This window comes from Canis lupus, chromosome 10, assembly GCF_011100685.1.
Source record: "Canis lupus familiaris isolate Mischka breed German Shepherd chromosome 10, alternate assembly UU_Cfam_GSD_1.0, whole genome shotgun sequence".
Lineage (NCBI taxonomy): Eukaryota > Metazoa > Chordata > Mammalia > Carnivora > Canidae > Canis > Canis lupus.
In genome coordinates, this window is record NC_049231.1 from 44,155,980 (window position 1) to 44,170,241 (window position 14,262).

Genomic DNA, 14,262 nt, shown 5'->3' on the forward strand with positions numbered 1-14,262 from the left:
CTCCCCCTCACTCAGGGCCTCCTGTGCCTTGACTGACCTTAATCTTGACTGTGGGAGATTAGAGATGGAGGTAGATATGGAAATAGATATAATACAGATACATAGGGGATGCCTGGGTGGCTCGGTGGTTGAGCATCTGCCTTTGGCTCAAGGCATGAGCCTGGATCCAGGGATCGAGTCCCACATCGGGCTCCCAGTGAGGAGCCTGCTTCTCCCTCTCCCTGTGTCTCTGCCTCTCTCTCTCTCTCTCTCTCTCTCTCTCTGTGTGTGTGTGTGTGTGTGTGTGTGTGTGTGTGTCTCATGAATAAATAAAATCTTTACAAAAAAATACAGATACATGAAGATGATGTCAATACAGAAATAGATATATACATGTACGCTTTTCCCTTGAGACAGTGAGCTCCTTGAAGGTAGGGGTCACGTTCTATTCAGCTTGCTGTTCCCAAAACCTACAGGGCCTAGAACACAGCTGGGGAGCAGAAACATTGAATGAATGAATTGATTGACTGATTAATTAATGAGGATGAATGTCCCTAGCTATGTAAGTGGTAGCTACTTCTGACTGAAAAGAGAGTGTCTTCTAGGTAGCAGTAAGCTCTCTTTCTCTTTAAATAAGAGAAGATAAGGTTTGTTTAAATAAGGTTTAAATAAGGTTTGTTTTCACAGATTATAAGACAGACACATGTCTACTGTGGCTAAATTTGTAATACATGGAAAACTACGGAGTAAAACATTTTTTAATTATCAGTAATCTTATCACCAAGAAGTAATTACCATTAACATTTTACCGAAGTTTCTTCTAGTCTTCTCCAAATATGCAAGATTCTTACCAAAATAAAATTGCAATCCATATGCAGTCTTATATCCTGTCTGCTTCCATTTAACATTGTATCAGGCATTTTCCCATGTCATGAACTTGTTCAGAAACATCTTTTATGATGGTTCTAGAAGACTGTCATAATAGTGCTTATGCAGTCATAAAGTATCATGATTTCTCAAAACCATTCCCTTCTTGTTGGACATGTCACTTCAAATTCTTTTCTATTATTGCAAATAATGTTATGATAAATATCTTCATATAAGTCATTGTCCATATTCTAATTATTTTCATAGGAGGGAGAATTTGGGGGTCAAAGGTATAGATTCTTTTAAGGTATGTATTGTTACGTATCTTGACATATATCATTAACTTTCTCCCAAAAGACTATGCCAATTTACTACTCTCCCTCTAATATCAGTGAGAATGCAAATCTGAGCTCACTTTCAAGCCTTTAAATGTGAATTTTGTTCCCATGATAGCATAAGCTTCTGAGGACAAGAACAGAATGTCCACAGTGAGATGAGGGATTAATGGTATAGATAAGCAGATGGGGCCTGCATACATGAAATTGATAATTAAACCAGACAGCACATAACATGCATCCCAGAGGTGGTGCATGAAAATCTAATGAGAATGCCAGGGAGGTCAATGCCAGGGGATTGAGGCCACCAGGAGAGGCTTGAGAGAGGAACTGGCATGGGACAGGGATTTGAAAAGCAAATTTGAAAAGCAAAAAGATTTGCATGGTAAAGACGGAGTAGGGTAGGCATCACAGGTGGACAAAACAGAAGGGACAGGACATATAAAAATTGACGTGGCCAGTTTGGGAGACCCTGAGCAGACCACACTCCAGATGGCACTGCCAGCTGGCTGCTGGATATCTCGTACCCAGGGGCTCAATGCTGCATGTCCAGTGCAAAGTCGGCATTGTTTTCTGGACCTGCTCCTCCTCCCCTCTTCTGCTCCTAGATTCCTGCCTTGGCTATCCTCCCGGCCACCTGGGAGTCTTCTCTGACCTCTCCCTTGCCTTCTCCAGCAGGATCAGCATGTACACGAGCACCTCTGAAAAACTTCTCCCAGAGACTTACTTTCAAGGAGTGTTATTCAGTGATCCAGTTATGACAGCATAAGAGCCATATGAATTTGTCTCTATCAGCCACTATACTGTGATCTCTAGAGAGCAGAGCCTATACATTATTCTCCTTGGTATACTCCCCAACCTCTACCTCCCCGCACCCAGCACAGTGCCCTGGCACATGATCAATATTTAATGAAAGAATGTCCCAGAACTAGAAGGTGACCTCGGTAGGATTTTTCAGAACCCGTCCCTGATTTGCCCCCAGGGACCTGGAGCCTCCTCCCTTGCTCTCACTCCAGGGGTTCAGCACTTGCTACAGTTGAGTACAGTTAGGGCAACAGAGCCACAACCCACACCCAGGGTAGGAAGCATTAATGTACAAGGACAATGCAGTCTGAGGAAGTAAATGTTCTTTGCTTTTTGGCTCAGTAAATGTTATCCATTTAAATGAGAAATGGCCAATAGAATTATTTGGATATAGGATGAGTTCTCCACTTGGGAGTTCTGTTCAGTTGAATGCTAAAGTTGCACAATGGACTAGAGAATGCTTGATGTATATAAAGGCAATGAATGGGATATTTTTCTTAAGTCACTCAGGTCTCTCAGGGTGGCACGCTTAGCATGCGCATCACTCAAACGACTCTCTCTGTCCCCTAGAATTCTTCAATGACCTGGATTTGCTCATGGGGCCTGTCACCCTGCACAGCAGCATGGAGCACCTGGTCCAGTACTCCCAGCAGGGTCTGCACTGGCTGCGGAACAGCACCCACCTGTCATAGGGACCTTGGCCGTGAGCCGGACTGTGCTCTCATCTCCGTGGATGGCTCGATGTTTCTGGACACTGCGCCACTGAAGTTCCCAGCCACAGCATTTCTCAAACCGCGGTGAATATTTCCTCAGCATCGAACAATGGTCTTTTCCCAGGGCATGTGTGTTTGTACGTGTGGGTGTAAAAGAAGTTGCCTGTATGTGTGTAAGATATATGGCTCTTTAGAACCATAGGCATTTTCTTTGTCTAGTTTCCATAAACCCAAGCTAGACAAAGTGATCAGAGGTTTCTGCTTAAGAGAATATACACTTACACACACACACGCACACAAAATCACACACACACACACTTTCTATTTCAAAGCTAAACCATGACTTCTTAGAACATTCAACCAAAATCTCATGGGTTAGTTAACCAGGTGCAATACAGCACACCAAAAGCTTGACTGCCAGTTAAGATGACCCTTAGTTCTTATATTATTGATTACTTTCAGTATTAATATACTATTCCCCAATTAATTTTTGATTGTGTGTATTAATGGGTAATTGAATAATGAAAAGAAGTCAGTTATTTTTGTGCTGGACGTTTACTAGATTGCATGTTACCAAATACCTTGCCTTTTGTCTAATACCCACCTCTCCCATCCAACTTTATACTCAACTAAACGCGTCATAAGCAAACGGATCAAATCCCACAGGCCTTCCCTGCCCTTCCCCCCAAAGAATATGAAAATGGCACTGGAATTTGGTAAAAAGTCAGTGTCTTTGAAAGCTAACTGACATTAAAAGACAGCTGTGCTCAGAGCACAGTCAAGAACTGCAACCTTCTGCACGTGCAACAACCAGCCCACCCAGCACATGTGTTGTTTCTTCCTGCCACTGTGACATGGTGGCCATAGAGCCACATGGCATTTGTCAGCCAATATTTTTCAAGTCTTTTTCTCTCCACGATAGCTTTCTTACAAATTTTCTTGGCCAAATTAGGACATTACCTAGAATGTCTCTTCACTAGGAGTCTGTATCTGCTGCTTATCAAGCTAAGAACTATTTGCTAACACAAGACTGTCCAATCCTCTCACTCTTCGTGCAGAACGTAGGCCTTTGTTGCATTTCGATCTGGGGGATACATTTCAGGCTTTGGTTAGCGAGCTGCTTACTGCGCAGGGTAAGTTATCTTTGCAAGGACCGCAAATCTGTTTGGGGTAGCAACAACCAGAACATCATGCCTACATCCCCAGTACCTGGTATGTTTACATCTTGCCCTTGATTCTGCTTTCTTTTTTTTTTTTAAATGAAGTTTACATTTTAGTTTTTTGACATCTTGTTTACAGTTTTTGTCTGAAACTTACTTCTTTTTATAGTCTCTTATCGTGCCCTAGATTTAGTCTTCTTGTTAAATAAACTCAGTTATAAAAATACTGGTAAAAAGCAAAATTCTTAGGAAGGAAGATATGCCTTGCCATATCCTTAAAAACAAAAACAATGTCCTTGAAGCCTCTCATTCAACAGAATTGCACCAGAATGGTCTGAGAAAGATAGGTGATGCGGGATGTGGAACACTCTGTTTTCCAAGGTGACAGTGGCACAAAACATTTATAATGGATAGTGATATGCTTTCCCTGATGCTCTTACTGGTTTGGTTGTAATGTTACCATTTGGTCACCTGACCTGTAGGTGGGAAATAAGATTGCTGTACTTCTAAGCACTGATTCAAAATGATTGAACAACTTCAGTGACTTGAGATGAGTTTAAAATGAAGGGTTCAAAGGGAAATGAAGCCACTGAAAGATTTGTGAAATTTGCATTTGGCTTTGGCCTTGGACCATCTGGAAATATTACCAGTATTTCTACTTTCCATTTATCCAGCTGCGGTGCTCCTCACATCCCTTTCACTAGTCATTGGCAGAGTTCGTGATCCCACAGTATGTTAGAAATTTGAGCATAATTTAGGAAATTTTGGATTTTTTTTTTTTGAGGACTGAGGCTTATTCTACTTCCTCTTGCTGAATTCTGATGAAATGTTGAAACTCTCACATAAAGGGATGATGAACCTGAGAGTCCATTGTGCATCCCTGGGTCACTTTCTGGCCCTGCCCATCCTTAAAGTCACAGGTCTTGTGGGAGCTACATGGGTAAGCACCCACAAAACCCCATGTAAACACACAGGTGGCCCCTGGCTGATTATGCCCCAGCATTTTTATTAGCACTTAGGAGGCTCATGTTTCACAACAAAACTTGGAACTGGTCATTTTGGGGATGGTCAGAGCATGCAGGTCCTCTCCCTGTCTTTGATCTCATTATAGACCATGTGAGGGCAGCAGTTTTTGTTCACTTTGGCATAGATGATTTTGGTAAGGAACCATCTTCTGATTGTTGTCCGTGAAAGTCATTCATAACTTGTTCCTTTTATTTAGCTTTGTTCAAAGTAGAAATACCTTTCTTGTGTTTTTGGATTGTAAAAGTAATACATGCTCATTGTAAAGATTCAAACAATACAGCAAATGTATAAAGTAGAAAGTAGTAAGTCCCATACCCCCGAAGACAACCACTGCTCACAGTTTCATGTATATTCTTCTAAAGATTCTCCCATTTAAACATATAATGTCTATGATCATTTTTTTTCTATTGGAAGACTTATTATTTCCTCAGAAGTTAAACACTGAGTTCAACTGACCTTATCCTTCCATGACCTGAGTGGATGCCTTCCTTTATCACAATGTTAGAGTTATCTTTGAAAGAAAGTAACCCCAATATATTCCTGATCAAAATTTGGGATTTGTTACTACTCTCTACACAGATCAGACTTATGTGCAGGATTGTGCCTGGAAAGAGAGGTTTGGTTAAAACAGATATTTCTGGAAACTTTCAAATTGCAAATGGAAACTTGGACCCACTATCTAAAGAAGAATGTACTGGAAAAATAATCTGAAGAGTTGACAAATTGTGTACTAGATCGAACACCCAGAATGGAATGCAATGAGATTTTCTGCACTAAAACTTACCCTAGTATGTAAAACAATGATGTGTGTATTATATAACAGTGATGTGTACATTTCTGACATCTCATACATAATATACACAGTTTGTATAAAAATGCATACATTTAAAAATATATATGTACAATACAGCTAACATAAAACTGTAGTATGCCTGAAGGATATTACTAGTGCCTAATATTGAGTATAAGTCACTGCGTGTTCGCATCACCTTGGAAGTGCAGTAATTGTTACAAAATTAATCAGTGCAGCCAACATTATTTATGAATCACATCTTTGAAACTGTGCAGTAGTATATACATATATATTTTTAAATAACATTTTTCACAGTTTTCCAGAGTTACTGTTGAAATCTGTATCACCAAAAAAAAAAAAAAAGCAAGATTTTTTTAATGATGTAGACACTCTTCAGACCCAGTAATCTGTGTGTGATTTCCTGTTTGTAGATACCCAAGAGACTTTAGCAGTCACCAGCCTTAATGCATGTACAGGATATTATTGTGACTTAATTTATCTGCAGTTTTTAATCCATGTGAAATTGGAATTTATAAACTGACTTGGATTAAATATGTCTGCCTTTCTAAGGTTGCAAATGTTACATTAAATGATTTATGTTGTAAATGAGAGAAACCGAGTTGTATGTAAAAAAAAAAAAAAAAAATGTCCGCCAATTGCTGTGAATATTTTTACAAGGAAACTTCCGAATCAAAATACGTAAATACGTTCAAATAAGTATTCTGGTCCCCAGTCCAATAATCTCTTCAGAAGCAACGTTGTCATTTCACAAATTTTTTAAATGTAGCTCCCATGGATTATCGTTACTAGATCTGCTATTTTCCACCGGCAAGACAGAAGCATGTTTTTCTTCATTATAACTACAGTTTACTATCTGTCTTTCCCATTTCCCAGCACACATATACACGTACACACGTGCAGAATAACACACCCCAGTGGCCCAGAAAATGCTAACTAGGAAGCTTGAAGGAGTTCATATTGATGACTGCATTGATGCCTGTCCAACCAGTAGTCCCGGGACACTGGGACACTTTTTTACTCAACATTCCTTAATGACACAAGTTAATTCCTTAAGTTCTATGTGTCAGGTTTTTTCAACTCAGACCAACGTGTTGGAACAATGCTTGCAATATTTGGTTGAGTAATATTTGGTTGAGAATTTTGATGAACTAACGAAGATGGAAAGGTTAGAACAGCAGCTTGCCATATATATCCCCCTGTGTGGGAGAGTTTTTTGTTAACCTTATTTTTCCTCTTCTCTCACAACTTTTTCAGTCCATTCCATCCCAAAGAAGCAGAAACAGCAACAGAAACAGAACGATCATTCTAGCGCATACCCTTAGATTCAAATTGCCTTGTCATGCAGCAGGACCCTAGCTCCAGGCCACCACAGAGACCGTCTCATCCCACAGATGTCCAGGACGGGGGACAGGCTTTGCTTGCTCCAGGGACCTTGATACTCATTTCAGAAGTGGTTTGGGCTAAGAAACACTCAACAGTCTTTCAAGAACTGTCTTTGTCTTATATGGTTTGCCTGCTACTGAAATCTGTTCTAATCAGAATTATTTTTTTAAGAAGTAACACATTTTCAATGAAACATGGATCAACAGGAGTCTTGAAAGACACTTTTTTAATGAAAGAAAGAAAATTTAACAACATAAACTGCATCTCCAACAATTTTCCAAGCACAGTTTTCAATAATACAGCTTCCTAACAAACAGCACAAGAAATGTTCAGAGTTGAGATTTGTGTTCTTTTTGTCCAAACTGAATTATTCTATAGATGTCATCAGAGGGGTCAATTTGTTTGCATGAGGCATGAGGAAAATCACAAAACTCTATTCTCAAACTAATTACATCTGACCACAGTTTTGGTTTTTATGATTTAATTGGCATTCTGAGGCACCAGGGGTTAATTTTGGGCTGGCTCCAAGGGCACTTAGATTCACAGCTCTTACGGTAATGGGGATCAGGGGATTAAATCCCTATGCGCGTTACTTGGAAAATCCACCTCTTAGAGGCAGTTTTAAACACACTGATCTGAGGGATGAATTCAAAGTACTAATTGCAAGTCGGCACAAGGATCAGCCTTTGTCTCTAAGCATCAGGAAGAAACGATGGGGCCTGGAGAGCTGAATCAAGGATTTGTTTACTATTCATTTCTGACATAGAAAAAGCTTATCAGAAAATATTTATATCCAAAGATGATGTAAAATAAAAGAGTACTAGTGTTTAGGATTTTCAAACAATGCTGATTGGTGATAAAAACAATTACAATATTCTGCTTTCTATCATGTTCTTCAGCCCTTCTTCAGTTTTCCGTAAAACAAAACTGACTTTTTCCCCAGTGTTTATCATCTCTTGATTTCTAGATCTCCACATGAACAAAGAGAAAATACTTAATGCTGAAAAATACATACTCTACATGACTGAACAGCGTTGTACCCACATTAGCCAAAGATATATGACTTCTTAAAGAACATTCTTTGAGTCTCCTGTGTTACCTTCATCCTACAAAATGAGAGATCACAAAGCTTCAAGTATGGCCAGGTAGTTGAGATGTCAAAAATTCTAAGCATATAACATACTAATCTTTAGTGATAGACACTTTTATAGCATTGTCAGCCATCCGTGGGGCCTGTGTGGTGAAATAATATAAACTCTTTTCTTTGAGTAATCTGCATTCTGATTATTAATCCCCTGAAGTTCTAGGATTACCAGCTCACCCCAAAATATCCCTCTCCGTGAGCTGGGTTGATTTTTTGTTGTTGTTGTTCCTTTGGGGTATTTTTCCCTTCTAAGTTCTATAAGTCAGGTTTAGTATCTTGACTTTTTAGGAGAACAGTTATTGGAGACAGTGGGAGCTTTGAGGAAACAAGGATTAAATAAGAGAACTCATCGATGTTGGGATGAGAAGTCAGGAAAATAACTGGAGTGCCCAAACGTCTCCCTCCTTCGCCTGCTGTGCCTGATCCTTGAATAAAGCTCCTCTGCATCCTTCAGTCTCCTGTATGCGAAATGTAACTCAGAATACCCATGACCTCAGGTAGTGTGAGGATCAACAGATTTGGGCAAGCATTTCGAGATCCCAACTGTCACACTTGGCAGGAGTAACCCATGATTGTCAGAACAGAGGCAGCAGAAATATACCGTATCTACACACACCAGTACTCAAAAGTGTGATACGGGGCACGCTACTCTGTCCCAACCCTGCCAGGTTTTTAGAGGACTAAGAGGATGACAGTGGGTAGCCAGAGCCCCCTTTCTCCATAAGATTCTTCACCCTTTATTGTTACCACTTTGAGTCCTCCTGCCTGTAGGCAGAGCTCTAAGACCAATGAGGGGGTGAGGGAGTCTGTCCTCGCCAAGAGCAGCAAGGCTGCCAAGTACCCCAGTTGGTAGTACAGTCCCACCCTCCTCTTTCTCATCGAGTCCTGACCTTAAGAAATCAGGGGTGTCCAGATGGAAAGGGGAAGAAGGAACATTGGGTCCAAGCTTCCAGTATGTGCCATCTTCCATGAGAAAATAATGTGCCTATTGAACACCATGTTTCAAATATCTTCATAGAGCCAGAGAACATAGCACAGTCTCATTTTCTGTCTTGGTTTTTGTTTGAGTACCAGGAGGCTGAGTTCCAAGATATGGATCATGTGCCTTCGATGGTATTTTTGTTTGTTTGTTTTTGTTTGTTTGGGGCCAGGAGGTGGACAGCTGCTCTGAAAGGTTTGTCCCTGAGAAAGGAGATCTGTCATAAGGGACATGGGTATGTCATGAACTTCAGGAAAGAGGAGACCTCTCTTGAGAGAATAGATAGATGTTTTCTCTTGTGGGTTAGGTTGCCTCAACATGATCACTTAATTGCAGGCTGCACCTTAATCAGTGTACCAGGAGAGAGAAAAATCAACATAAGAACTTGGTGATTTTTGTGATGCCCACCTAGACACTTCATGTTCTAGCCCTAAACATCGAAACAAAAACTGGAAATCTGACCAATCTGAATGTTTCATACAACCGAGACCAAGGCCTTCAGTGTTGGATTGAAATTTTTTAGCTTTTATCTAAAATTTGTATTATTTAGACACAGGGCTTCCTTGTGTCCCTAAATCAGTGCTTGATGCAATCAAAATAATCGTGAAATACTCATCCTACAGGGCCCTTTCTTTTCACACATCCTGGAAAATCCCTAGCCTTTTTCCAATACAAAAGAGCAGTGGCTGAAAATCTTGCAAGATCCATCCTCATTTAGGCCCAAATTGATACTAACACCCTATCCCCGGAGCACCACACCTTATCCAGTGTGAATTCTGAGTTTTTAGATAAAAAAAAAAAATTCTAGAATGGCAATATGACTTTTATTGGCATGAGGAGGTGTCGCTACACTAGCTAGACACTTGGATGTTACATTTTCTTGGCCAAGGTATAATGGAACACACACTCCTACTACATCATAATAAATAGCTGCCTACCCTATGTATGGTTCTGTGGAATCAAGTTGAAAGTCACTCCCATGTAAGTTTGCCTCAATTGGAGCAGGAATTTAAAAATTCCACCATTTTATAGTGTATCATCTAGGATGTTTATTCATGGAGCTGGCAACTCTAATTCAATATTCCTGCGTAGCATGTCACATGAAACACCATTTCAAGTTCTGCATCTCGGTCTCGGGAAAGCTGTCAGCAACTTAGGAACCTGCTTATGTCCCACAAGACTCTCCCACTGATCTATTTTGAGCAGCCACAAAACCAAATTAGAGGACTGTCATCTCCTCTTCCAGGAACTGGTCTGACAATTGTTTCCGGGATTGAAGAGGATGCTAAGCAGGACAGTTCTGTACAGTAATTTATGCTGTATACATGTACCCATTGTAGCATTGATTAAAGTGCTGTATTTATAAGGTCAAATACCATTTTCATTTGTGTCTAGTCATTCAATATTAAAATAGCTTAAGTTCATTTTTGTTACATGATATTTCTTTGGGATTTCTTGTTAGGGCATTTGAAATATGGTTATGGAGAAAGTCCAGAATCTGTGTCACTATTTAATCCAAGTAGTTGTAATGGTCTATTAAGCATCAACATTATGAACACTATTACTGATGAAACCATGTGCTCTTGTCTGTGTCTTTAAGTGTGTGATAAAAATCTTAACCCAAGCAATTAATAAAGACCGGTGGCTTTAGTAAGGTTCACTTCCTCAGGCTTTTCTTCTCAAAATTCATTAACACTTTTTCCAAGGAAATTCAGTGCATCCTTATAAAGTCTTCCCAGATCTCTTACTCCTATAGAGGGGTCTCATCTCCCAGGCTGCTTCTAAGATGTCTGCATGCATGAAACCTAAAGTACTTCACTTTGGTGTTGGTTCATGTCTGCATAAGGAAGGGCAAATAACTAAATCCTCTCTCTCTCTCTCTCTCTCTCTCTCTCATAAGGAAAAGTTTCTCCCGCATAGCAGTATTTATCATATTGCAAATAAAACTCCACATTCAAGCCATGAACAATTCAATAATGAATTGTTTTGGCAAGGTGTTAGGAGTAGAGTGTACATCTAATATTAAGGAGTTGTCTAGGGAGATCTTATGTTTTGTCTGAGTTTAAACTTATGTGTACAAAGATGATGGAATCATTGACCATTATTTTACTGTTTGAAGATTTTGCTGTGTCTATAAGTCACATAAAACTCATGCAGAACAGTTTCTGGAATGGAGAAACATCTTACTATACTGTAACAGAATGAGCCTTAAGGATTTGTAAGAATAAGCACTTTTATATTTGAAGGTAAATATTAATGCATCAGTGAAGTTACTTTTTTAATGTCTTAATAAACCTTGAAATCAACATCTCTCTGTCTCAGAAACATCCTACTGTCTCTTTCTAGAACTTCTGAGTAAAATGTGCTTTCCCATGTGTTACAGGATTTTGTTTTAAATGCAATCAACTAGGGATCCCTGGGTGGCGCAGCGGTTTGGCGCCTGCCTTTGGCCCAGGGCGCGATCCTGGAGACCCGGGATCGAATCCCACGTCGGGCTCCTGGTGCGTGGAGCCTGCTTCTCCCTCTGCCTGTGTCTCTGCCTCTCTCTCTCTCTCTCTCTCTGTGTGTGTGTGTGTGCTATCATAAATAAATTAAAAAAAGAAAAAATAAATAAATAAATGCAATCAACTAGTCACAAACTTATCTTTTCCTCTATAAAAATATGAACCTACCTGAACTACTAAACTGGACAGTGCGTTTTACAAAAAGGAACACCACTCTGAGAATGCTCTTGGTAGGAAATGTTAAGTGTCACTTTAGAGTGAAAAAACAATCTACAAGAGAGCCTGGAATATTCTTGCTAAGCAAGGTTTTGATTTTTGTTTCTTTGATTTATTATATGTCAGGCTTTGTTTACTATAAAGCAATGCCCAAGTGGAGGCTGTTACATTGTGACATAGTTCGAACACAGCTGAGGAACAAAAATGTTCCATGCTGAGACCCACTCCTGCCATTTGTAGTTCATTTCTTTTTCCGTTTCTTTTATAAAATTTATCCACAATCAAACAAGTAATATGAGAATATGGCCTTGCTTAAAAAAAAAAAAAAAAAAAAGAATGTGGGGGCACCTGGGTGGCTCAGTTGGTTAAGTGTCTGCCTTCAGGTCACGTCATGATCTCAGAGTCCTGGGATCGAGCCCGTGTGGAGCTCCCTGCTTGGCGGGAGTCTGCCTCTCCCTCTCCCTCTGCTCCTCCCCACCCTCCTGCCCGCCTGTGTGTGTGTGTGTGTGTGTGTGTGTGTGTGTGTGAGAGAGAGAGAGAGAGAGAGAGAGAGAGAGAGAACGTGCACTCTCTCTCAAATAAATAAAATATTTAAAAAATTAAAACTAAAAAATAAATTTTAAAAGTTTGTGGTACAAATAGGCAAGGATTGCTCAACAGTAGTTCACCCTTTTAAAACGTAGAGTGTGTTGTTTTTAGTATGCTCACAAGGCTGTGCAAACACCACCTTTATCTAATCACAGAACATTTTCACTACCCCAGAAAGAAACCCCATACTCAGTAGTCACTCCCCATATCCGCTTCCCCCAGCCCCTGGCTATCTCTATGCATTTGCCCATTCTGGACATTGTATATAAATGAAATCATCCAACAGGTGGCCTTTTTGGGGGGGGCTTCTTTCACTTAGCATAATGTTTTCAAGGTCCATCCTTATTATAGCAAGTGTCAGCACTTTATTCCTTTTTATGGCTCAACAAGATTCCATTGTATGGACATAACCACATCTTATTCACCAGTCAATAGGTGTTGGCTTGTTCTCACTTTTTGGCTATTATGAATAATGATACTGTAAATATTCATAGCACAAGTTTTATGTATGTTTCCAGTTCTCTTGGGTATATACCTTGGAGAATTGCTGGGTCATGGGGTAATTCCATGTTTCATTTTTTGAGGGGAGCCTGGGGAGGGGTGCTGATGAGTGCAGGATTTCTTTTTTGGGTAATTAAAATGTTCTGGAACTAGATAGAAGTTATGGTTGCACAACATTGTGAATATACTGAAATCCACAGGAATTATACACTTTAAAAGGATGAATTTTGTGGTATGTGAATTACATCTCCATTTCAAAAGTAGTCATATTTATTTAGACTTAGCATGAAGGCTTCCCAGTTGTTTTGTTGCTTCTTGTATCCTACTTCTTGAGTTAATTCTCCTTTCAGATCAGATCTGAGTTGTAACATTTTGCATCTTTGCACATCTGAGAGTATCTCACTTTGTGCCCTCACCCTTGTGTCCTGATTTCGCCTATTATGGAATTCTAATTCCAAAGGATTTTCCTTGCAAGGTTGAAGATACTGTTCCAGTTTCTTCTTGCATCTCATGTTATCTTTGTAGTAACAGAGTCCCTCCTCTCCCCATCTCCCTTCTCCCAGGACTCATTTAGGGTAGTCCCTTTATCCTTGGTGTCTGAAATGTCACCATGACATTGCTTGGTAGGAGTATGTCTCCTTTCGTTGTGTCTGTCCTTGATTCCACTCATCCATCCATGAGTTCCACACCTGTCCTCTGGGTCCACACCTGTCCTCACTCTAGGACGGTGTCTCCCGTTACTGCCAGTGTACTCTGAACTCCGTGCCCTCTGTCCTTATCTTCAGATCTCTGCGATGCATGTTGGGAACTTCCAGGTTCCTCTGATTCTCGTTTTTAAATACTTTCTGTCCTTGTCCATTTTTGTGATTCTGAGAGAATTCCTTGGCTCAGCCTTTCAACATATTCTCTTGTCAGCTTCAGTGCTTCTGCCCACTTACTGAGAATTTCACTTCAATAGTCAATTTTTTCATTTCCAACATTTCTAAAGCATTCCTTTTTATGGGTGCAATATCATTTTATTTCTCTCTGAGGATTCTAATTATATATGTGCCATTTTCTTGTTCTGTCTGCTCTATTAACTCTGCTTCTTTGGATGTAAACTTTTCCATTCTTTGGGGTTGGTATCTCTCTTTTATGGCCTTTTCCAAATGTTTAGGGGTTATTGGCTGTGTGCTACACTTCACATCAGCCTTTCTGCCAATGTTCTTTCTTTTTGCTGCATCTAGTCTCCTGGACAAAGAGGGCAGCC

General features: G+C 40.0%; 1 protein-coding gene and 1 long non-coding RNA gene across 5 annotated transcripts in view; one reads left to right on the forward strand and one right to left on the reverse strand.

The window, feature by feature from the left end:
- The window catches only part of LOC111097712, a 44,223-nt gene extending 42,345 nt beyond the window's left edge, over positions 1–1,878 (reverse strand). The window contains exon 1 of the long non-coding RNA XR_005365779.1: positions 831–1,878. This is a non-coding gene — a long non-coding RNA (uncharacterized LOC111097712). The remainder of the gene's footprint in view (positions 1–830) is intronic.
- The window catches only part of AFF3 (AF4/FMR2 family member 3), a 522,431-nt gene extending 516,145 nt beyond the window's left edge, over positions 1–6,286 (forward strand). For all 4 annotated transcript variants that reach the window (XM_038551011.1, XM_038551013.1, XM_038551012.1 and 1 more), the window contains one exon: positions 2,556–6,286. In XM_038551011.1, coding sequence (XP_038406939.1) covers positions 2,556–2,677 — 122 coding nt within the window. In that variant the 3' untranslated portion in view covers positions 2,678–6,286. The remainder of the gene's footprint in view (positions 1–2,555) is intronic.
- Positions 6,287–14,262: the final 7,976 nt, after the last annotated feature.